This window comes from Heloderma suspectum, chromosome 6 (assembly GCF_057233095.1).
Source record: "Heloderma suspectum isolate Gila_16-S chromosome 6, 16-S_ref, whole genome shotgun sequence".
Classification (NCBI taxonomy): domain Eukaryota; kingdom Metazoa; phylum Chordata; class Lepidosauria; order Squamata; family Helodermatidae; genus Heloderma; species Heloderma suspectum.
Window position 1 is genome coordinate 83283944 of NC_139463.1, and position 25823 is coordinate 83309766.

Here is a 25823-nt window from a genome sequence, read left to right on the forward strand (position 1 = left end):
ACGTGACGATTGACGTAGCCTATCATGGCTGACTTTGCAGATCTAGCCATGATAGGCTACGTGAATCGTCACGTAGCCTATCAGGTAGGGGTGAACGAAAGTCGCTTACCTTTTCTCGCAGCTTTTTTGCGGTGGGGGGAGCGCTTCGCTGCTCCCCCCGCGAAGTTCAGGCCGGGGGGGGAGGCTTCCCGCCTCGCCCGGCCAAAATTCAGGCCGGGGGGGAGGCTTCCCGCCTTGCCCGGCCGAAATTCAGGCCGGGGAGGAGGCTTCCCGCCTCGCCCGGCCACGAACACGAAAGTAAAAAAAAAAAGCGTCCCCTGATAGGCTACGTGACGATTCACGTAGCCTATCACGGCTAGATCTGGAAAGTCAGCTGTGATAGGCTACGTGAATCGTCACGTAGCCTATCACGGGTGACTTTAAAAAAAAAAAAGCGCGTACGCGAATGGCGGCCCCCATAGGGAGCCGCCATTTGCATTCCTTATTTAGTTGCTGTAGTCTACGTCAATGTTTACGTAGACTACGGCGAAAATAAGGGCAACGCAAATAGCGTTGCCCTTATTTTCGCTGTAGTCTATGTAAACATTGACGTAGACTACAGCGACCAAATAAGGAAGGGGAATGGTGGCTCCCTGTGGGGGCCGCCATTATCCGTACACACTTTTTCTTTTTTTTTTAAAGTCACCCGTGATAGGCTACGTGACGATTCACGTAGCCTATCACGGCTGACTTTGCAAATCTTGCCGTAATAGGCTATGTTAATCGTCACGTAGCCTATCAGGGGACTTTTTTTTTTTTTCTTTCATTGCAATAGCGGGGGCGGCAGCCGGTCGAAAGACCGGCTGCCGCTCCCGCCCCGCTCGAACACCGGACGAACCGCCAGCCGGACCCGCCGCCGGGAGGGACATTCAGGGAAGGTAAGTCCCGTCCCGGGGGGGGGCAGGGGGCGGGGGGGCAGAGGATTTCTCCCCGAAACTTGTTCGGGGGGCCGAACACGTTGGCGCTCGGCCCCCCGAAGTTTCGGGTAGAAATTCTCCGCCATCCCTGCTATCAGGGGGCGTTCTGTTTTTGTTTTTTTACTTTCGCATTCGCGGCCGGGCAAGGCAGCAAGCCTCCTCCCCGGCCTGAATTTCAGCCGGGCGAGGCGGGAAGCCTCCCCCCCGGCCTGAATTTCGGCCGGGCGAGGCAGGAAGCCTCCCCCCCAGCCTGAACTTCGCGGGGGGAGCAGCGAAGCGCTCCATCCCACCGCGAACAAGCTGCGAGAAAAGGTAAGTGACTTTCGTCCACCCCTACACCGAACCGCCGCCAAACCACCACCGGAGCCGCCGCTGCCAGGAAGAATCTCCCAAGGTAAGTCCCGTCCCGGGGGTGGGGGCGGGGGGGTGGCAGACCATTTTGCCACCGATTTCGGGGGGGCGAATGTCCTGGAATTCGGCCTCCCCAAGATTCGTGGCAAAATTCTCTGACATCCCTACTGGCCGGGCTGATCTTCAGCAGGGCCTCCACCCGCTGCTGGGCTGCTGCGGACGCAAATGGCATCCTGCGTAGGGGACGCCATTTGCGTAGGGATGTCAGAGAATTCTGCCACGGATCTCGTGATGCTGAATGCCAGTGCATTCGGCCCCCCGAACTCCGTGGCAGAACAGCCTGCCACCCCCCCACCCTCCACGGATCCCCCCCGGGACGAGACTTAACTGGGGCGGATGTTCCGGATGGCGGCGGCTCTAGCAGCGGCTTTGGCGGTGGCAGCTGGTCTTCTGAACGGCTGCCACCGCCATTTGCAGTCTGTTTCCCGCCCCATTCATGATAGGCTACATAAAGACTTATGTAGCCTATCACGTCTGAGTTAAAAATAAAAAAAAACGCGCACACAAATGGCGGCGGTTATGGCCGTCGCCATTTGCATTCCTTATTTTTGGCCATCTTAGTCTACATAAATATTTATGTAGTCTAAGACAGTGAAAATAAAGGGGAATGCAAATAGCGTCCGCTACGCTATTTGTGTTCCGCCTTATTTTTGCCGTCTTAGTCTATGTAAATATTTACGTAGTCTAAGATGGCCAAAAATAAGGAACGCAAATGGCGGCGGCCGTAGCCACCACCATTTGCGTATGCATGTGTTTTTTTTTTAACCCAGACATGATAGGCTACATAAGTCTTTATGTAGCCTATCACGGCTGAATACAGGGATGCAAACGGCGGCGGCTACAGCCGCTGCAATTTGCGTCCCTGCTAGCCAGTGGCTGGATGTTGAGGGATTCCGGGGGGAGGGACGGAGCACCTCCCCGCCCAGCGGAACCCAGCGGAGCCAGGTAACCAGGGTTTCGTACACCCCTACATTTGTGTCCCTACGTTAGCCCATGATATCCTGGCTAAAGCAGGGACGCAAATGGTGTCCCCTATGCAGGACACCATTTGCGTCCCTGCTTTAGCCGTGATAGGCTACGTAAATATTTACATAGCCTATCACAGGCAAGCATATGGACACAAATGGCGGCCGCTATGATGGCCGCCATTTGCGGCTGCTGCAGCCTGGCAGCGGCCAGAGCCGCCACCTCTTCATCTGCTGCCACCAGCATAGCCACTGCCGCCACATCCGCCACCAGGTAGGTCCATCCCAGGGGGATTCCGTGGGGTGGCAGGTGGGGGGGAGGCCATTCCACCATGGACTCCAAGGGGCTGGATTCTAAAGAATCTGGCCTCACTGGAGTCTGTGGTGGAATTCTCTGACATCCCTAGATGCACCTTTATTTCAGGAGCAAGCCTCATTGAGCACAATTGGAGTTACTTCCAAGTAGACATACATATGCTTGTGCTGGGAAAGAGGGGGAACACAAAGAGGGAAACCAGCACCCATCTTAACCCAGACGACCTCATTGTCCACAAAGGGAGTTGCTTCTGAGGAGAACTAATGGGTTTGTTGTGGGAAAGAAACTGAAACCAACCCCATTTCAATGCACAGGATCTCTATAAGGAAGCTCTGAAGGAATTACGTCCTAAGGCAATGGACCGAAGCATCAAGGTCACGCTTAATCACATTTAAGGAATTGGGTCTTGATATGTGCCTTGTCAATTGAGTTGCTTCTCTGTTATTTCTGTGGTCACTGAGAGGGCAAACCACATTCAGCAAAATGGGAAAAAACACCCCTTGACTGGGATCATGGGCTGTGTTGTAGTGCTTATTTTCAGTGACGCTTTAAAAGCTAGTCCCTTGGCATCCTGGTCCAAAATGGTGAGGAACCTTCCAGCAAACAGGGAGGGGAAGGGTTGGGTTACTGAGGTCAGAGCGATACACACACAAAGGCTGGGCTACATGCCCCATGGGCAGGACTATGATACCAAACCCAGTTCGGTTGTGGAAACAGGTCAGTAGCATGGCTGAAGTAAGCTGGAAAAGTTTGACTATAACCAGTCTCAGAAGAAGCAGTTTTTATCCATTAAAATGTGGGGCTGGTGCTGAATGGCCATGATCTCATGGAAACACCTCACCCCACAGACAGGTTGGAGTAAATCGCTGGTGGAAACACAGCCACTGTGTCTATCCTGAATGAAAGCTAGAGAAGACTGAATGGATTGAGTGAAGGCATGAGATATGGTTACTTGTTTTCTTTTTGGGAGAGGCTGCAGGTCACTGGTTGATGAAGCAAGAGAAGGAAGAAGGAAGGAGGAAGAGGAAGGGGAGGGAGCAGGAGAAAAGAACTGATTAAGCTACAGGAGTTTCTCTGTCATCCCCCAGTGTCTGCAAGCATGCAGAGTTTTTATTCCTGTTATCCAACAGCAACAAGGTTGATATTACAGTGTTTTAATTAAAAGAACTGTACCTTTGTGTGACAGATCAAAAGAAGCTTACATAGCAAGAGCAGTAGCATATAGAAAGTGTCGACATCGTACCTGACAGAAAGAACACTTGAGGGAGGAATGTGGAAAGTAAAGGAAAGTCTTGATGTAAAACTTACTCAGAGGTAATCCCTCCACTTCTGGAGGAAAGGGGTGGGAACCTGGAACTGTAGCTGCCTGAAAATATAATCCTATGCAGGTTTATCAGAAGTGGCCCTAGTGACAAGGCTGGACAAGTTCTTAGACCCATCTCTGACCCCTCCCCCCACATAAATTGGGTTGTGTTTAATAGGGATTACTATCTAGTAAGTTTGAACAAAAATGCAGGCTCCATTTGAAATCCCCCGCCTTCATCATGAACGATAAGAGTTGAGTTCCCATAAACAGTTCTATACCCTCCCTTTTGACTATACTACAGGACAAAGAAGACTTTGGATATCTCAAAAGATGGCTCCTTGGATTGTGACCTTTTAAATTCCTAACAAAATAGTATCCTACTATTACTTTATTTATTTATTTTCTAATAAGCGAATATGGTTACCTGCATTTATTGTTTGTTTGAAATGTATACCTTAAAAATGTTTGCACCTTCAAATGAAATCATGATAATATAGGTTAAATTGCAAGAAAACAGTTTGAAATACAATGGGGAGAGGGTAAGATTGCCAAAAATGTAATGATAAAATTCTTTTCGATATATATATATATATGAAAACAACAACACTCTTCCAATTTAAGAGCAAAGTGAAAGGCAACATGTTTGAGGCTATCTCATGTTGCCTCAAACTCCCCAAAGCCAGGAAATGGGCAATGAAGGACATTTCTGCATGAGTCATATGTCGTATGCTTGTGATTGGTCATTCACAGATGTTTGTGGGTCCTACACATGATGTTTTCATCCTCCAGTGTACCTCCTAGTCTTTACAACCTTTATTGCACTGTTGTTCATGACAATGAAAGTCTGGCATTTTCCCTCCTCCCCATATGAGCTCTAGAAATCTATGGTGTATTCATGAAATGGTGCTTTATCGCAAATAACAATACAGAGAATAGCAAGGAGAGACAAGAAGGCCTTCTTAAATGAACAATGCAAAGAAATCGAGGAAAACAACAGAATGGGAAAGACTAGAGATCTCTTCAAGAAAATCGGAGATCTCAAGGGAACGTTTTGTGCAAAGACGGGCATGATAAAGGACAAAGAAGGCAGGGACCTAACAGAAGCAGATGAGATTAAGAAGAGGTGGCAAGAATACACAGAAGAACTATACAGGAAAGATCTGAATGTCCCTGATAGCCATGATAGTGCGGTCACTGAACTTGAGCCGGACATCCTCGAGAGTGAAGTCAAGTGGGCCTTAGGAAGCATTAGTAACAACAAAGCTAGCGGAGATGACAGTATTCCAGCTGAGCTATTTAAAAGCCTAAAAGATGATGCTGTTAAAGTGCTGCATTCAATATGCCAACAAATTTGGAACACTCAACAATGGCCGCAAGACTGGAAAAGGTCAGTTTACATTCCAATTCCAAAGAAGGGCAATGTCAAAGAGTGTTCAAACTACCGCACAATTGCGCTCATTTCACATGCCAGCAAGGTGATGCTCAAAATCCTACAAGCTAGGCTTCAGCAGTATGCGAACCGAGAACTACCGGAAGTACAAGCTGGGTTTCGAAGAGGCAGAGGAACTAGAGATCAAATTGCCAACATTTGCTGCATCATGGAGAAAGCAAGAGAATTCCAGAAAAACATCTGTTTCTGCTTCATTGACTATGCTAAAGCCTTTGAATGTGTGGATCACAACAAACTGTGGCAAATTCTGAAAGTGATGGGAGTACCAGACCACCTTACCTGTCTCCTGAGAAACCTGTACGAGGGTCAAGAAGCAACAGTAAGAACCAGACATGGAACAACTGAGTGGTTCAAAATTGGGAAAGGAGTATGACAAGGCTGCATATTGTCACCCTGCTTATTTAACTGATATGCAGAGTACATCATGAGAAATGCCGGGTTGGATGAATCAGAGGTCGGAATTAAGATTGCTGGGAGAATTATCAACAACCTCCGATATGCAGATAATACCACCCTAATGGTAGAAAGCGAAGAGGATCTCAAGAGCCTCTTGTTGAGGGTGAAAGGGGAGAGTGCAAAAGCTGGTTTGAAACTCAACATTAAAAAAACGAAGATCATGGCATCTGGCCCCATCACTTCCTGGCATATAGAAGGGGAAGAAATGGAAGCAGTGACAGATTTTACTTTCTTGGGCTCCAAGATCACCGCAGACAGTGACTGTAACCATGAAATTAAAAGACGCTTGCTCCTTGGGAGGAAAGCTATGGCCAACCTAGACGGCATAGTAAGAAGCAGAGACATCACCTTGCCGACAAAGGTCCGTCTAATCAAAGCTATGGTTTTCCCAGTAGTAATGTATGGCTGTGAGAGCTGGACTATAAGGAAGGCTGAGCGCTGAAGAATTGATGCTTTTGAACTGTGGTGCTGGAGAAGACTCTTACGAGTCCCCTGGACTGCAAGGAGGTCCAATTAGTCCATCCTAAAGGAAATCAACCCTGAGTGCTCATTGGAAGGACAGATCCTGAAGCTGAAGCTGAAATATTTTGGCCACCTAATGTGAAGAGAAAACTCTCTGGAAAAGACCCTGATGCTGGGAAAGACTGAAGGCAAAAGGAGAAGGGGATGGCAGAGGATGAGATGGCTAGATAGCATCACGGATGCAATGAATATGAACTTGAGCACGCTCCGGGAGAGAGCGCAGGACAGGAAGGCCTGGCGTGCTATGGTCCATGGGGTCACGAAGAGTCGGACACGACTGAACGACTGAACAACAACAATCATCAAGTGTATTTATAATGGAACATATAGAACTTGCAAAGAAAGGGGAGGGGAGGGGGAAAGAACCCACATGGAATGGAGCCAATTGTAATCCCACCAGGATTCTGGAGGAGACGCTCCATTAAAGTTGCAGGATTTTAGCCTGGTGTAGAAATGCTCTAAGGCACATGCCTTAACTGATTTCCCCTGTGATAAGTAGGGGTGTACAAATCCCCTACCTGCCAGTCTGGGGGGGTGTCTGCAGGGGGGGAGGCGATCCATTCCTCCCCCCAGAATCCTCTTTGGCCGGCTCCATTCCGCGGTGATTCCTCTGAGCTGCTGGCCAGCTCTGAAGTGCCGGCGATATGGCCACCATGCCATATCGCTGGCTGAAGGGGACTACTGACTGTGGACACAAATGGCTGTAATGGCGGTAAGGGATGTCCCTGCTTTTACATGATAAGCTACGCAAATATTTTGCCCACCATTTGCGTCTGCAGCAGCCTATCCATGGCCGGAAGTCCAGCTGCAGACGGCCCTGGCCGGCTGCTCTGCGGAGCTGCCACAGAGCGCAGCCAGCGGTGCAGGATTCTGGGGGGGAGGACCAGATCGCCTCCCCCCCGTCAAGGATTCCGGGGGGAGGGACGGCGCACCTCCCCCCCCACCGTGAATCAATTCTCCAAAAAGGTAAGTGACTGTCGTACATCCCTATTCTTTACATTCACAGTAAGCAGCCTGGCTTTCCCATTCATAAAAGTGTGGTAACATGGTTTACATCATTCAGAACAGCAAAGTAGCTTATTTACATTAGGGGTGGACGAAAGTCCCTTACCTGTTCTCGAAGGACGTTCGCGGTGGGGGGGAGGCGCTTCGCTGCTCCCCCCACGAAGTTCCGGCCGGGGGGGAGGCTTCCCACCTCGCCCCGGCCGAAATTCAGGCCGGGGAGGAGGCTTCCCGCCTCGCCTGGCCGCGAACGCGAAAGTTTTTTTTTTTTAAAAAAAAAAAAACGCCCCCTGATAGGCTACGTGACGATTCATGTAGCCTATCATGGCTAGATCTGCAAAGTCAGCTGTGATAGGCTACGTCAATCGTCACGTAGCCTATCACAGGTGACTTTAAAAAAAAAAAAAAAGCGCGTACGCTAATGGCGGCCCCCATAGGGAGCTGCCTTTCACTTTCCTTATTTAGTCACTGTAGTCTACGTAAATGTTTACGTAGACTACGGCGAAAATAAGGGCAACGCAAATAGCGTTGCCCTTATTTTCGCCATAGTCTAGGTAAATCTTTACGTAGACTACAGCGACCAAATAAGGAACGGGAATGGCGGCTCCCTATGGGGGCCGCCATTATCCATACACACTTTTTTTTTTTTTTAAAGTCACCCGTGATAGGCTACGTGACGATTGACGTAGCCTATCACAGCTGACTTTGCAAATCTAGCCATGATAGGCTACGTTAATCGTCACGTAGCCTATCAGGGGGCGTTTTTTTTTTCTTTTATTGCAATGGTGGTGGCGGCAGCCGGTCGAAAGACCGGCTGCCGCTTCCGCCCCGCTCGAACACCCGCCGAACCACCGGCCAGACCCGCCGCTGGGAGGGACATTCGGCGAAGGTAAGTCCCGTCCCGGGGGGGTGCGGGGGGTTTTGGAGGATTTCTCCCCGAAACTTGTTCGGGGGGCCGAACACGTTGGCACTCACCCCCCCGAAGTTTCGGGGAGAAATTCTCCGCCAACCCTAATTTACATTCAAGGTAGCGCTTGTGGGCACAGGCTTCATCCCACATAGCACTACTTCCCATTCACAAGCATTCACAAATTGCTTTACCCATTGAGATCACATAGCAAAAACTAGTTTCCCTGTTCCAATAGATCAGAATATCACAGTAGCAGCTTTACTCATTCAGAGAAAGCAGCCTATTTTCCTCATTCATAAAAGCTCAGTTTCACTGTTCCTATCAATAAGAATACTGCAGCAGTGGCTTTTCTGAAACACAGAGTGCAGACTGTTTTCCTGTTCATATAAGTCCAGTTTTAATCTTTAATATTTCACAATATCCCAATGGTGGATGAGAGGGGAGAGGTGTGGGGTACAGTATGGGGACTTATTTCAGTACTTCCAGTAAATTTCCCCTGAGCAGGGGAGTGTGGACAAGAGGTGGGGAACAAGCCTCTCTCATTCTCTGAGCAGCACCTACAGGGTTGATGCTGTTCAGTTCTACTCCGCCCACCCAACCCCAAAGTATGGGGGTTTCAAGGGCTGTGTGACCTATGAAAGTGGGTTTTAGGTAGTATATACTACACCTTTCTTACTTTGTGTGCCTCTGATGGACCAAAGCTGTTTCATGAAAGGCCAGATATATCCAGAAAGCACTTCTCATTCTGTTTCCAAGTAGATCAGGCCAATGAGGGACAACACCAAAAGTCACCCATCTGCTTTGTTGATCCTTTTGTGGCCTGTGGCTATGTTGGCATGTGAGATTAGATTTAGCACTGAAACCTCACTATTCCCACCTTCCCTTGTGATTCAGGTTTATGCCACATATTGTGCTGGTGAAAACTAGGTTGCTTAATTTTTGCTCACAAACATTTTGAGTGAAATGGAAGCTTTGGAGGCTGGAAGGTTGGTAGCTGGTAATAGGCTATTAGCGTGGATAATATACCATGTACTGACTTGAACATTAAATGATGTCATACTTTACACTGAGACTTCCTTCTCCTCTTAAACTGTATATGTAAGACAATTTATATAATAATTGCAAAATAGAGATATGCTAAGATGTACCTGAAATACCTATGAAATTGTATTTGAGAAGAAATTAACTCTGGTCTTTGCATTTTCATTCTCATTTACCCAAACACAGCCAGTATCTCTCTGCTACTATCAACAGACATACAGACCAAAAAGTTAACTTTTCCCAATTTGCCTTGTTTGCTGTTTGGTGTTGCACTCCTGAGACCAAGCCACCAGGAACACAGTTGCTGATTTATGTTGGACTCTTGAGACCAAGCTTCCAGGAATACTAATCTTATATTAGTAATAGTCTGTCCCATGGTAACAGCTTTGTACTGCAGGGGTGGTTAAATCTTTTGATAGCCTCCAAAACAAAGAGAGAGGATGATCTTTGTTTCCAAAAGAAAGGAAAAGAAAGGTAGAGCTGGCGTGGAGGATACATAGTGCTCTATGTGTCTGGAAAAGAAATTGAATCTGGAAATAGTAAGTTATTTGTGTTTTTATCACTTCAGTGATCACCAGGGGAATTTCTGTGTGCTGAATGCAGATACTACTAGGGTTGTATGGATTTTGTTAAATCGGTTCTGCCTCTATTTCTTGGATTGTCAGGTCTCTGGCCATTAAAGGAATCAGATTTTTTTAAACCAGAATTTCATTGTAAAAAAACATTATTAGGGAAGCAAGGATGTTACTACTAACTTGGGTTGAATCCAGACTGAAGTAGTCAAACTTTATTCCCATTGAATTCAGTCAAGACTAATTTAAGTTAGTTAAGACAATGAGGGCTTCATCACATGGAGCTTTTATCTTGTGAATGAGATTGCTCCTTCACGGAAGTTTGCGGGCTCTTTACATGATGCCGTGACCCTCCTGCACTAAATGCCCCTTGTTCTGTTTTTAAATAGATCGCAGATAATGAGCTATCAAATTACCACATTGTGTTCCATTTCAGTTTCCTCCATGAAAAGACTTAAAGTGGCAAGAAGAGGAGCGAGATCAATTAAAGATCATGCAAGACTCAGATATGGGGAGAAGGAGCGGGGGGAGGAAGCGCATGTAAAGATAGTCAGTGGTCATCCTGAATTTAAGATGGATGCAGAAAGCTCCGTTTTAAATGCAGGATTTTAGGTTGGTGTAGAAATGTCCTGAGTTATGCCTCATTGCTTTCAATTGCAGTAAAGTATGATTAAGCAGGAACCGAAGCCATTAAATGCAGATATAATGTAAATGAAATTTTGGGAGAGCAAATGGTATGGCAGGAATATTTGGTTGCTGTGTCTATTACCCCTCACTACCCCTTGGAGTCATTCCTATACTTAACAGCTAGTTATTTCAATCTTGATACTGTAGTATTGTAAATATGTAGCCAATGGCCCTCTGCATATTTCAGCCCTATCTTTCCCAGATCCCAAGTCTCCTATCTCTATGTGTGTGGGGGGGGGGGGGCAGGGGGAATCTCCTATGGTTTATCCACTAGTCATCAGAGGGTTCACTTCCAATAGTTAATTAGCAGCAGGATGCTCCAGATTTGAATCTGTACTACAGAGAATGATATACTTTAAATAAAATTAAAAGGCAATCCTTCTTTATAATATTTTATACACTTCCTTTGCTTTGCTTTCCTTTCCACCAAAATGAAATAAATATTTGTTGCTAGATCAGGATATAATTTTAACATTTTTTCTGTTGCCTTCCAGACCCATCATGCATCTTTTTAATTAAAGAGAAAAATGGAAAACAAATCCTCTGTCTCTGAATTTCTACTCCTTGAATTCTCAGCATCCCAGGAACTGCAGATTCTATACTTTGTTTTATTCCTGGCATTGTACCTGGTAACTATATCAGGGAATCTTCTGATCATCACAACTATAGTTTATGACCACCATCTTCACACCCCCATGTACTTCTTCCTGATGAACTTGGCCATGCAGGACATCGGTTCAGTTTCAGTCATTATGCCCAAAGCCATGATCAATTCCCTCAGGAATACCAGACACATTTCTTATTCTGGATGTGTTGCTCAGGTCCTCTTGTTTGTCTTCTTTTTAGGATCTGATGTTTCCTTCCTAACAATCATGGCCTATGATCGGTATGTTGCCATTTGCAATCCATTACGGTATGAAATGGTAATGAATAGGACAGCCTGCATCCAAATGATTGCCAGTGGATGGATCAGCAGTCTTCTCTATGCAATGTTACACACTGGTGGAACTTTTGCAACTCCATTCTGCTCCAATGTTCTTGATCAGTTCTTCTGTGAAATCCCACAGTTACTTAAGCTCTCCTGCTCTGATGCCTATCAAATTGAAATTGGAGTTCTTTTGTTTAGTCTTATCATTACGTTTGGGTGCTTTATCTTCATCATTTCAACTTATGTACATATCTTCAGTGCTGTTCTGAAAATCCCTTCTGTTCAGGGAAGGAAAAAGGCCTTCTCAACCTGCCTACCCCACCTTATTGTCTTCTCTGTATTTTTATTTACTGCATCTTTTGCTAATCTCAGGCCAACCTCTCAGAGATCCTCATATCTGGATTTAGCATTGACCATGATATATTCCATTGTTCCACCCTTAATAAACCCAGTAATCTACAGCATGAGAAACAAAGAGATGAAAAGTGCTCTTTCAAAACTCTTAGCTTTGAGACAGATTTTAATGAATACCTTCTCCAATCTTGTTTTGTGAAAGTAAATTCTCTCTGTGTGAGAGTCCCCTCTCCCCTTGACAAACAAAACATTCCACCATTATAAGCCTCAAAACACTATTGCTTATGAAAATGACACCTGTTTAGCTAATAATCTGAATCCTGTTATCCCTGGCCTACCTGATGAGGTCTACAATTCTGCAAAATTTCCAACTGATCCAATAAAAAATTGCAGAAGTACAGCAAGTTAAATGTGGTGAATGTTTCCATTTTTATTCTAGTTTACATTGTGTCATATTTATTCATTTATTACATTTATATCCCGCCTTTATTACTCTTGCAAGGAACCCAAGGTGGCTTACATTATCCTCCACCTTTCAATTTTATCCTCACAACAACAACCCTGTGAGGTAGGTTGGGCTGAGAGCCTGTGACTGGCCCGAAGTCACCCAGTGAGCTTCCATGGCCAATTGGGACTAGAACCCGGATCTCCTGGCTCCCAGTCCAGCACTCTAGGCACTATAACACACTGGTCATATACAGTTGTAATGAAAATTATTCAGCCCCCTTGCAAATCAGGTTTATTGTCAAAAATTTACAGACTTTCAGCTGTTTGCAATGAACAAATCAAACAAAAGCAATTGAAATAGCTCAACACAATGAATGCTTCAAGTGGTTTCCCCAAATTCAACTGAAAATGCAACTTATAATGACTTCTCCAGTCTCAAAATTATTCAACTCCATGAATAGAATCCCTCACAACAGCACAAATATGCAAAACAGGTGTTGTCTCAAGCACACTTGGTGCAACTAATGAAGCCCTTGATTAGTTGCATCAGGTGTGCTTGAGACAACACCTGTTCTGCATATTTGTGCTGTTGTGAGGGATTCTATTCAGGGGGTTGAATAATTTTGAGACTGGAGAAGTTATTATAAGTTGCATTTTCAGTTGAATTTCGGGAAACCACTTGAAGTATTCATTGTGTTGAACTATTTATAGCGATGTACGAAACGACTTACCTGTTTCGTTTTGTGACATCCGCGGTGGGGAGGAGGCACTCCGTCCCTCCCCCCGAAATCCTCGCTGGCTGCCTCTGCTCTGTGGCGACTCCACAGAGCTGCTGGCCGGGGCCGCCCGCAGCGACCTCCAGCCACTGCTGGGCTGCGCAGGGATGCAAATGGCAGCCACCATAGCCACCGCCATTTGCATTCCCTTTTTTCCCCCATGATAGGCTACATAAATATTTGCGTAGCCTATCACGGCCTCTGCAGGGACGCAAATGGCATCCCTGTGTTAGCCGTGATAGGCTACATAAGAATTTATGTAGCCTATCATGGCAAAAATAAGGAAACGAATGGCACCAGGTAGGTGATCTGTTTTGTGCACCTTTCGCGGGGTGGTGGGGTGTGGGGGCTTCGTTCTGCCATGGATTTCAGGGGGCTGAATGCACTGGCATTCAGCCTCACTGAGATCTGTGGCGAAATTCTCTGCCATCCCTAGCTATATCAATTGCTTTTGTTTGATTTGTTCATTCCAAAAAGCTGAAAGTTTGTAAATTTCGACAATAAACCTGATTTGCAATGGGGGGTGAATAATTTTGATTGCAACTGTATATGTCTTTCAACTTTTTTTGAAAATTGCTCATCAACATTATGAGGTTGAGGGTGTCATGCCTGAAAGGATGTCATTGATTAAGGGGGGGGAGGAGGAGGAGGAGGAGAAAAAATGTTGCTAGAATCCTTTGTAGCTTACTCACAAGTAAGCCTTTCTGAACAAATAAAGACATATCTATTCACTTACATACATCTACCCAGCCAATAATGTGTGTGTGTGTGTGCATTTCAGATTTTTAAGCTATAAATACTGCAGGGCAATTGTATTAGTACAGTGCCCTATTTGAAAGAGTCACTGGTAAAAAGTGTTAAAACTCTGGTGAGAGGTCATATTCATATGAAGGACCGTTTGCTTCCTGGAGAGAGTGTAGTAAGAAGAACCCCATTGCTGTTTGCTGTACATGATTGCATTTAAGAGGCTATAGGTCTTCACTGTGTTTTACACACAAATTAATATGTTAAGTGAATTCCTTTGACACTGTGTCTATTTTGAATGGAAGGTAGAGAAGAATAATGGATCTTTATTACAACAGGATCCTGAGCACCAAGTAGTTGCATAAGAGATTTGTAAAATACTGGGGGCAACTTGATATTTTTTAAGCCCGGGTCCCATTCTACCTCATATACTGTATGCTTCTCATGGAAGGGATGGGAGAGGTGAAATTGTTCCTGCTGAGGTTTTTCCTGGTTATATGCACCAGTACATGCCACACCACTTCATGCAACTGTTGGAAAGTCTGGTGTGACTTGCAATAGTGTTGCCTTTTATAAAGACAGTTTGGCAACATAGCATTCAGTATTAGAGGCAATAAATGCAGGCTAGTGCCAGTTTAAAAGAAGTTCAAATTAACTTACTTTATTAGTTATTTTATACACATCATCAAAGAAGGCCATCTAACACTGTTTAACTACAAGCACCTCCTAAAACTTGGTGTGTGAGTGTAAGTAAGTGACAGCATCAGATATGGTTGCTTGTTTGCTTTCTGAGAGAGGCTGCAGGTTGCTTGTTGCAGAGGCAAGAGGAGGAGGAGGAAGGAAGAGGAAGGGAAGGGAGCAGGGGAAAATAACTGATCAAGCCACAGGACTTTCTCTGTTGTCCCCCAGTGTCTGCAAGCATGCGGAGTTATTGTTCCTGTTCTCCAATGGCAATAAGGGTGCTACTACAGTGTTTTAATTAAAAGAACTGTATTTTGTCAGACAGATGAGAAGAAGCTTACATAGCTAGAGCAGTAGCATATATCAAGTGTTGACATTGTGCCTGACCGGGGGGAGGGGGGAGAAAATAACACTTGAGGGAGGAGAATGGAAAGTAAGGGAAAGTCTTTATGTCAACCTTACTCAGAGACAGTAAGAGGAGAAAAGGGATGGGAAGCTGGAACTGTAGCTACTTGAAAATATAATTCTATGCTGATTTCTCAGAAGTGAGCCCTAGTGATAGGGCTGAACAAGTTCCTAGAGCCACCTTCCACCTGGTTTTCCCCTTCAAAAAAACTGTTTTTAATGGGGATTACTCTCGAATAAATCAGAACCGAATTTCAGGCCCCGTTTGGAAACGGCACCCTTCATTATGAATGGGAGGAGGTGGGTTCCAATAAACAGTTCTAGACCCTCCCCTTTTTACTATACTTCAACACAAAGAACCCTTCTGGATATCTCAAAAAATGGCTCCTTCGACTGTAACTTTTTAACATTCCTAACAAAAGTAGGGATGGCAGAGAATTCCGCCACGGATTTCAGTGAGGCCGAATGCACTGACATTCGGCCCCCCGAAATTTGTGGCGAAATGGCCTGCCCCGTCTGCACCCCTGCAGATTCCCCCTGGGACAAAGCTTAGCTAGGGTAGATGTTCCAGATGGCGGCGGCTCCGGCGGCAGCTCCGGCGGCGGCGGCTGGCCTTTCGACTGGCTGCCGCAGCCGCCATTTGCGTCTGCTGTTTGCCGTGATAGGCTACATAAGTATTTACATAGCCTATCATGGCAAGCAAAAAAACAAAACAGCGTACGCATTTGGTTCCCTATTTTTCGCCGTTCTAGCCTACATAAATATTTACGTAGCCTATTACGGCAAAAAAAAGGGGAACACAAATGGTGTAGTGGGAGCTATTTGCATTCCTTTTTTTCCTGCCGTTCTAGTCTACATAAATATTTATGTAAGCTATTATGGTGGGGGGAAAAAGGAACGCAAATAGTGCCCACTACGCCATTTGCATTCCCCTTTTTTTTGCCATAATAGCCTACGTAAATATTTACGTAGGCTAGAACGGCGAAAAATAGGGAACGCAAATGGCGGCAGCTGTAGCCGCCGCCATTTGCGTACGCCAATTTTTTTTTTGCCCAGCCATGATAGGCTACGTAAAGACTTACGTAGCCTATCATGGCTGCCTGGCTGGATGCAAATGGTGGCCGCATCAGCGGCCGCCATTTGCGTCCACACCAGCCAGTCTGTGGCCAGAACTCCAGCTGCGGACAGCCCTGGCTGGCTGCTCCGCTGAGCTGCTGCAGAGCAGAGCCAGCCAGGCAGGATTCCAGGTGGGAGGACCAGATCACCTCCCACCACATCAAGGATTCCGGGGGAAGGGACGGAGCGCCTCCCCCCCACCACGAACACAATCCGCAAAAAGGTAAGTGACTTTCGTACATTCCTAGATAGTAAATATTTTTAAAAAATCAAATTGGTGAAGTATTTATAATCCCATGTATAATATAGCTCAAATTGCAAGAAAGCAGATTGAAATACATTGGGGAGAGGATAGGTAATGATAAAAGTCATTTTCAACAAACAGGGCAAATCAATGGGGAAAAAGCTTCCGATTGAAGAGCAGAGTTAAGGCTATCTCATGTTGCCTCAAACTCCCACAATCCAGGAAATGGGAAACTAAGGGGATTTCTACACAAAGCATTTATCATATGCATGTGACTGATCACTCACTGAAGTTCATGGGTCCTGTGCATGTCATTGTGATCCTCCAGGGCACCTCCTGCTCTTTACAACTTTTAGCGCATTGTTTTTCATGATGATGAAAGTCCAGCATTTCCCTCCTCCGGCTATGAACCACAGTAAATCTATGGTGTACTGATGAAATGGTGCTTTATCACACATAATACTACACTGCCATCTAGTGGCTTGCTTTATAATTAAACATATAGAACTTTCTGAGAAAGAAATTTTTAAAATTGGATAAAAAGGGATAAAACCACATGGAAAGGAGCAGATTGTAATCCCGCAAGGAATCTGGAAGCAGAGGCCCTGATAAAGGTATGGTATTTTAGCCCGATATAGACACATTCTAAGGCTAATGCCTTAACTGACTTCCCCTGTGATCAGTGATGATGTTGTGCAGTGTAACAAATTGTGTTTTCTTACAACTTACCCTCCATGCACCCACACTGGTCTTTTAGGCCCAATTCCAGATGCACAGGATGGAATTCCTGGGACCAGCAAAAATACCCCACATTGCCTTAGTTATCTTTTGCCTTGTGATCCTTCCTGATTTACCTGTCAGTCAAAATGGTGCTCTCAGCTTCAAAATGACCTCAAACGTATCTCAGCTAGGGATGGTGTGAGTGCTGAACTGGGTCTGGGAATTCACTGACACCCCAACTCCACCCATACCCTGCCTGAACTCAGCTCAGTGAATCCCCACCCCACATATGAGGCTGGGACTCACCACAGCTGCCCTGCATCCATGTGAGTGTCCATTTTTGTGCAAGATGGGGGTCTGGGTTTTTTTTGTAGATCTACTGTTCTCACAGTAACAGTGACCGTAATGGTTTATTTCAGCCATAGAAATGAACCTTTATGACCAGCATTGTGGAGATCTACTGTGCAAACAGTAGATCTATGAAACACAGAGCCCCATCTTGTGCAAAAATGGCAGCTCATCAAAAAAATGAGAGCTGCCGAGAGCCCCCAGGATGGCCCAGCAGTTCACCACATGCTGCTCTCCGGGTTAGGTAAGTAGCAGGGGTTCAGCAAGCAGTGGGCAGGGGAGGTTTCATCCATCCCTAGTCTTGGGATCCCTCCCTGATTGTCAGAATGATTGAATTATTAAATAAGGAGATCCCACTGACTGCATGGAGTGGGCTACCTAAGAACTTACTAAAAAACCACTGAGGTACAGTAATCTCAATGAACTATAGCCAATTTACTGCCTATTCACAAAATTCAATTCATCCCAAAGCTCCCAGCCTTCTGTCTTCTCTTTCCTAACTCCTAGACTTCAGCAAAAAAAACAACAACTTAATATTTACATTTGAAAAAATCCTATGCCAAGTGTAAGTATCATGGTGGTATTTTTAAAACTAGTGAGTCAACAGGTGCAGTTCAATACCACTCTTGATATGTACACATCTTCTAATTTTACCAGCTCCCTGTCAGAACATTGAGGAAATGTACTGGGCACATTCAACTTAATGTAATCATTATGAATAAATAATTATATGTAGGGGACACAAACAACCGTGCTAGGAATCCAAACACAGCATTCTTTATTCTTCTCTTGGAAGGGAGGGGCAGTAACTCAGTGGTAGGGCACATGCTTTGCACTCAGAAGGTCCAAGTTTCGTTCTGTGGTGTCTCCATGTAGGGTTGGAGAAAGTCCTGCCTGAAACCCTGGAGAGCCACTGTCAGACAGTGTCAGCAGTACTGAGCTATATGGACCAATGGTCTGAATAAGTATAAGGCGGCTTCCTATGTTTCTCTGCACACGTTAAGCTCCTTCTCTTTTATTATTGTATTCCCCCACACACACTTTACTTCCTCAAAGGAACTTCTCAGGGCAGCTTGGATGATTATCACCCTCTCCCTGCTTATCTTCACAACAACCCCATGGTGTAGGAGAGGCTGACAGGAAAGGGTAGTGTATCATCACTAGGGATGGACAGGAGCCCACCCCACCCCCCGGTCTGGGTTCTCTGGGCACCCTCACAGCCCCTGCCCCCGCTCACATGTCCCTGGAACTGCACATGAGCCCCATGCCTACTTGCCGAGCAGCCCGCACTTACCCAGGCCCTGTCCTCCTCTGCTGCAATAGCCATATTTTAAAACAACATGATGATCGCAATACTGCAGATATAGACTTATACACAAAATGGTGTATAAGTGAGTCTTGCATGAGAGCCAGTGTAGTGTAGTGGTTAGAGTGTTGGACTGGGACCTGTGAGATCCAGGTTCTAGTTCCCACTCAGCCATGGAAGCTCACTGGGTGATTTTGGTAGGGATGGGGGAGAAATCCTCCACAGACCCCAGTGAGGCTGGATTCAAAAGAATCTCCCCCCCCCCCGAGTCCATGGAGGACCGGAAGACTTACCTCCACCTCCTGGAGGAATCCTCACCAGACGGATCCTCCCCGCTGGCTGGCTCCGGAGTGCCAGCGATACAGCCGCCATTGCTGTATTGCTGGCTGGGCGGATTGACCGCAGATACAAATGGCATCCACTTTGCCATTTGCGTGGCTGCATTTAGCTTAAATTAAGACCTTTATGGCTGCAAATGGCATAGTGGATGCCATTTGCATCCACAGTCAATCCGCCCAGCCAACGATACGGCAATCAATGGCGGCCATATCGCTGGTGCTCCGGAGCCGGCCGGTAGCTCTGTGAAATTGCTGCAGAACGGAGCTGGCTGGCTAGGATTCCAGGGGGGAGGGACAGATCGTCTCCCCCCCTGAGGACACCCCCCCCAGACCCGGAGGTAAGCGTTCCGCCCATCCCTAGAATTTGGGCCAGTCACAGACACTCAGTCCAACCTTCCTCACAGGGCTATTTTTATGAAGATAAAATGGAGAGGAGGAGGATAATGTAAGCTGCCTTGGGTTCCTTGCAAGAGAAGAAAAGGCAGGATATAAATGCAATAAATAATAATAAATAATATGGGCGATTCACGGCCCCCATTTGTGTATAAGGCCATGTGTGAAAGCTCCCACCCTAAAGCTTTTAATGGGAGACCCTGCCATTCTTTTGCTGCCAGTATCTTCAGTGTTTTTCATGAAAATGACTGGAGATGCAGGCAAAAGTGTAAGGGCAGGTGGAAATGGAGGCTGCCATGCCCCCACCCCCACCCCACAACAACAACAACAACAACAACAACAACTGGAATAATGCTATGTCATGATGTACTATCATTCAAACATTGCATTATGAGAGAATATGGAAGCTGAGAAAATGCCTGTGAAAAAATAACACTTTAAAAGCAGATGTTTCCACTCCATCTTTAGTGGGGCTGGAACATCTCCCCTACGAGGGAAGGTTGCAACAGCTGGGATTGTTTAGCTTGGAAAAAAGCAGGGTAAGGGGAGACATGGTAGAGGTGTACAAAATTATGCAAGGTGTGGAGAATGTGGATAGGGAGACATTTTTTCCCCTCTCTCAGAATACTAGAACCCGGGGTCATCGGATGAAGCTGATTGGTGGGAAATTCAGGACAGATAAAAGGAAGGACTCCTTCACACAGCGCATAGTTAAAGTATGGAACTTGCTACCACAGGATGTAGGGATGGCCACCAATTTGGATGGCTTTAAAAGGGGGTTGGACAAATTCATGGAGGGAAAGGCTATCAATGGCTTCTACTCTTGAAGGCTATGTGCTACCTCCAGTACCAGATGCAGTGAACCTATGTACACCAGTTGCTGGGGAAGATGGGCGGGAGGGTGCTGTTATGCTCATGTCCTGCTTGTCGGTTGCCAGTTGACAGCTTGTTGGCCACTGTGTGAACAGAATGGTGAATTAGATGGTCACTTGATCAGATCCAGCATGGCTCTTCTTATGTTCTTACAATATCCCCCCCCACAATTTCTGATAATATTTACACTTTTGCATGCCTCCCAGAATGACAGTTTTTATCCACACACTTATATTCACCTCAATCTACCCTCCCAACATCATGACGGTTCAAAAAAAGAAAGAAAGAAAACAAAAAAGACAACACTGCCATTTTTACCTAATCTGGAGGAACCAACATTTCTCCCTGCTCAATGCAAGATGTTTTTACTTGGCAGCCAACAATGTACTAGGCAAGTGGAACTATCTAGAGATGGTAATGGCAATACCATTAAATTCCCATGGTAGTCAATGGGAGGCATGAAGACTTACTTTTCCAAAGCTTGATCCCAATCCAGAGCCCGAGTCAAAGTTGTTGGCTTACGAATCTGTCTCAGCCAAAATTGTATCATTTTCTAAGGCCCAGATCATCATCCAATTCTAATCTGTGCTGGCGCATGCTTCAGATTGAAAGTAGTGGGGTCATCTCTGTCTGTCTGTAGCCCCACCATTAAGCAGGATGAAGTAGGTTGCCTCAGGCAGAGGATTGTGGGATAGCATTAAATGAAGCAAATTGTCAATTATTTGGACTATTAATATTTTTATCACCAGAAGTGAGTTGCCCTTGGGTTTTCTAGCTGTAGAGCAGTTCATTTGGAGTTCAATGAACTCCATTTTCGCTAGACTATTAGCCAGACACATACAGTGTTTGGAAGGCCACAGTAAGCACCCCACCATACTGCTGCTGTTTATCATCTTTCAACCTCTCTCTCCATTAACTAATTACTCAGGTGAACATCCAATTGAAACGATAGCTCTGTCAATCACCTGCACTCCTCTTCCTTGCTCATATGCCTCTCAAAATCGTTCATTTCACCAAATCCCAGCCTTCTTCACCATTCCAAATGTGGGCCTTCTCCAGCAGCTTCAAATTACAGTACTGATACCTTGGAGTTTGTCCTCAAGGGGGAACACCAAAAGTCACCCATCTGCTTTGTTGTTCCATTTGTGGCCATGGCTAGGTTGACATTTGAGATCAGATCTAGCAGTAAACGCTCAGTACTCCCACCTTCCCTTGTGTTTCAGAGTTCTGCCACACATTAAGCTGCAGTAATTATGCTACATTATGCTACAGTGAACTATGTTACTTGAAATGTTTGCTCACAAACATTTTGGGTGAAATGGAAACTTGTGGGGGTGGGAGGGTAGTAACTGGTAATAGGCCACTAGCTAGGAGAATATATCATGGATTGACTTGAATAGTAAATGTTGATATACTTTACGCTGAGACTTCCTTCTCATTTTAAACTTTATATGGAAGTCTATTTATATAAAAATTCCAAAACACAGCTATGCTGAGATGTACCTGAAATACCTTTGAAATTGTGTTTGAGAAGAACTTAACTCTCATCTTTGTGTTTTCATTCTCATGGACCCAAACCCAGCCAGTATCTCTCCCCTACTGTTCGCAAATATACAGACCAAAAAGTTAACTTTTCTCTATTTGCCTTGCTTCTCTTTTGTGTTGCACTCCTGAGACCAAGCAAGCCACCAGGAACACAACTGCTGATTTATGCTGGACTCCTGAGACCAAGCCTCCAGGAATACAAATCTTATATTAGTAACAGTCTGCCCCATGGTAACAGCTTCATACTGCAGGGGTGGTTAAATCTTTTGATAGTCTCAATGGAGAGGATGATCTTTCTTTCAAAAAGAATGGCAAAGAAAAGGAGAGCTGGCTTTGAGGATACACAATGCTCTAAGTGTCAGGAGAAGAAATTGCATCTGGAAATATAATTTCCATGAACAGAAAGAGTAAGTTATGCACGTTTTTATCACTTAAGTGATCACCTGGGTAGGTTCTGCATGCTGAATGCAGATACTACTAGGGATGTATCTGTTTTGTTAAATCTGTTCTGTCTGTTTCATGGATTGTCAGGTGTCTGGTGATTAGTGAAATCAGATTTCTTTTTACCACTATTTCCTTCTACTTGTGCTAATCTACCTTAGAGCTAATCCTGCAGAGCCAGGGCTAATAGCTAGCTCAATGATACTGAGCTAGATGGACCAATTATCTGACTCAGTATAAAGCACCTTCCTATGTCCCTCTGCAAGGAACACAGAGGGATAATGGCACCCTTTTTTAGATACCTTCAAACTGTAAAGGCTGCTCTTGCACAAAACTCTGTAAATTTCCATCAGAAAATTGGCAGGCCTGATCCCCTCAGAAGGGCAACTATCCCTGCAGATCTCATGCAATTCTGCCAGAAAATTCAAAAAGGGGGTATGGCAGTTCACTTTAACACATTCAAAATATAAGCTAATTACTCCAATTATGATGCTGTAGCTTAAATATGGAACCAACGGCCTTCTGCATATTTCAGCCCCATCCATTCCTAAGCCCCAAGTCTCCAATGTGTGTGGAGTGTTTTTTTTTTTTTTTTTGGGGGGGGTGTTCTATGGCTTATCTACTAGTCATTGCAAGGTTCACTGCAAATAGTTAATTAACAGTAGGATGCTCCAGCTTTTAAGCTCTAGTACAAAGACTATGTTATAAATGAAATAAAGAAGGAGATGAGACTTGCAAACCTTCTGTATAATCTTTTATAATATTTCTTTCATTTTTTTCCCTCTTAAATATCTCCAAAATTAAATGAATGTTTGTTATTATATCAGGATGCAGATTTAACACTTATCTTTCTGTTTTCTTCTTAGTAGTTAATGGGGAAAAATGGATAACCAGTCCTTTGTCTCTGAATTTCTGCTCCTTGAATTCTCAGCAAACAGGGAATTGCAGATTCTACACAGCCTTGCGTTCCTGGCATTGTATGTAACAACTATATCAGGGAATCTTCTCATCATCTGTGCCATAGCTTTTGATCACCACCTAAGACACACCCCCATGTACTTCTTTCTGATGAACTTGGCCATGCAGGACATAGGTTCGGTTTCAGCCATTATCCCCAAAGCCACCATCAATTCCCTCATGAATAGCAGACACATTTCTTATTCTGGATGTGTTGCTCAGGTCCTCTTGCTTGTCTTCTTTTTAGCATCTGATATTGCCCTCCTAACAGTCATGGCCTATGATCGGTATGTTGCCATTTGCAATCCATTACAATATGAGATGTTGATGAACAGGACAGCCTGCACCCAAATGGTTGCCAGTGCATGGATCAGCAGTCTTCTTAATGCAATTTTACACACTGGTGGAACTTTTGCAAACCTTTTCTGTTCCAATGCTGTTGATCAGTTCTTCTGTGAAATCCCACAGTTACTTAAGCTTGCCTGCTCTGATTCATCTCAAACTGAAACTGGAGCTGTTCTCTTTAGTCTTATCATTACATTAGGCTGCTTTACCTTCATTGTTGTAACTTATATCCATATCTTCAGTGCTGTTCTGAAAATCCCTTCTGTTCAGGGAAGGAAAAAGGCCTTCTCAACCTGCCTACCCCACCTTATTGTCTTCTCCATATTTTTATTCACTGTATCCTTTGCTTATCTCAGGCCCAACTCTGACAGATCCTCACATCTGGATTTGGCATTGACCATGATATATTCCATCGTTCCACCCTTAATAAACCCAGTAATCTACAGCATGAGAAACAAAGAGATGAAAAATGCTCTTTCGAAACTGTTAGGTTTGTGACACTCTTTTGTGAATACATTCTCCAGTTCTGTTCTCTGAAGATAAATTCTCTCTGTATGTAACTAAACAGGCATGGGAGTGCTGCCACCAACATGCACCAAACAAAAGATTCCACCATTATAATACTCAGAATTCTATTTCTTATAAAAATGACACCTGTTTAGCTATTGATGTGAAACCTGGTATCCATGTTCTACCCGATGAGGTCTAGAATTCTGCAGAAATATGAAACTGACCCAATAAAAATTGCTGCAGGTAGAGCAAGTTCAGTGTGCTGCAAATTGGAACATTTACACTTTGTACTCCAACTTGCAGCACACCGTAGACATTCCTTGAAAGCTTTCATGGAAATGACTGATGTACATTATGAGGATGAGGAGGGTGTCAAGCCTGAAAGGCATATTACTGATTAAGAGAGGCAGAGAAGCAAGAAGAGTTATGCCGCTAGAATCCTTTCTGAACAAAGAAAGAGATATCTGTTCATTTATGCACATACATTCAGCCAATATTATTTATGTGCGGGTCGGTTGGTGTGTGTGTACGCATGTTTCAGAACCATTTTGTAAGCTGTAAATACTGCAGGACTATTGTATCATTATTGTGCCCTACTTGTAATGGTCACTAATCAGATAAATGAAACTCTGGAGAATAAAGAGTTCATATTCATGGCAGGGCCCATCTGCCTCCTAGGCCCCATCCACATGAGCCATTTGCCCCAGTGCCACTTGGAAGGGAAGACCTTTGCGACAGATGATGCAGTCCCCGCTTCACAGCCAATCGTGGTTTTCATGGAGAAAACTGGATTTTCTCAGAGTCCATTTGCTGCAAAGTTTTCACTTGCTTCAGGTTCACTGCAGGGAGTTGAGCTGAGTGCCCCTTCCTCAGATTGAAATCGCAGTGTTGTTAGTGAGAATGTGTATGCAGGGTTTGTTATGAACATCTACTTGCAAGCATGTCCTACATGCTAGCCATGCGCCCTCCTCCCAGCTCTGCACTCTCTGCTCTTTCCAGCTTGGGAAGCCAGCTTTAACCCTCCCGTCTACAGCCCCAGTTGTTAATTTGCAGTGCTAATACTGTGCAGCTCCGACAGAACAAACAATGAAATCGGCGCCATGTAGATGCGGCCCTACAGGCAGTGTGGGAAGAAGAACCCACTGTATTTAAGAGGCTCTAGTAGGGATGGTGGAGAAATCCTCCATGGACTACAATGAGTTTGAGGAACTGACTACTCCCCCCCCCAAAAAAAATCCTCTCCGGACACACCCTACCTGCTGCCGGCTGGTACAGGTCCGTCCACTGCTGCTGTCCATCCGCTGCCCCGGACTGAGGCCGCAAATGGCGTCTGGTGTATGGGACGCCATTTGCGTCCCTGCTCTTTTCAGTGATAGGCTACATAAATATTTACATAGCCTATCATAGCAAAGAGTGGGGACACCATTTGCAGCTGCAGCCTGGCAGTGGACAGAAGTCCGGCTGCAGACGGGCCCAGTCAGCAGCTCTGCAGACTCGCTGTGGAGTGGATCTGGCCAGGCAGGATTCTGGGGGAAGGGACGGATCGCCTCCCCCCACCCCATGGATGCCCAGACCAGAAAAGTAAGTGGGTTTTGTATACTCCTAGGCTCTAGGCCTCTACTGTGTTTTGCCCTGAAATAAAAGTTTAAGTTAATTCCTCTGACACTTCATTCTGAACAGAGTCTTTATTACAACAGGCTCCTGAGCACCACATACTAGTATGAGAGATGTCTACACATGGAGGGGGCAACTTGATAT

The 25823-nt window shown here is 45.3% G+C and overlaps 2 protein-coding genes across 2 annotated transcripts; both read left to right on the forward strand.

Annotated features, from left to right (window-relative positions):
- The first annotated feature begins 6129 nt into the window (after nucleotides 1–6129).
- Nucleotides 6130–12075, forward strand: LOC146341554 (olfactory receptor 14C36-like). Its single transcript, XM_084807534.1, has 2 exons — nucleotides 6130–6144; nucleotides 11116–12075. Exons 1-2 carry the CDS (start codon nucleotides 6130–6132, stop codon nucleotides 12073–12075), a joined length of 975 nt encoding a protein of 324 aa, XP_084663660.1.
- An 11060-nt stretch (nucleotides 12076–23135) lies between these two features.
- On the forward strand, nucleotides 23136–24053 carry LOC146341555 (olfactory receptor 14A16-like). The gene has a single exon (XM_084808374.1). The coding sequence runs from the start codon at nucleotides 23136–23138 to the stop codon at nucleotides 24051–24053; it is 918 nt and encodes a 305-aa protein (XP_084664500.1).
- The last annotated feature ends 1770 nt before the right edge of the window (nucleotides 24054–25823 follow it).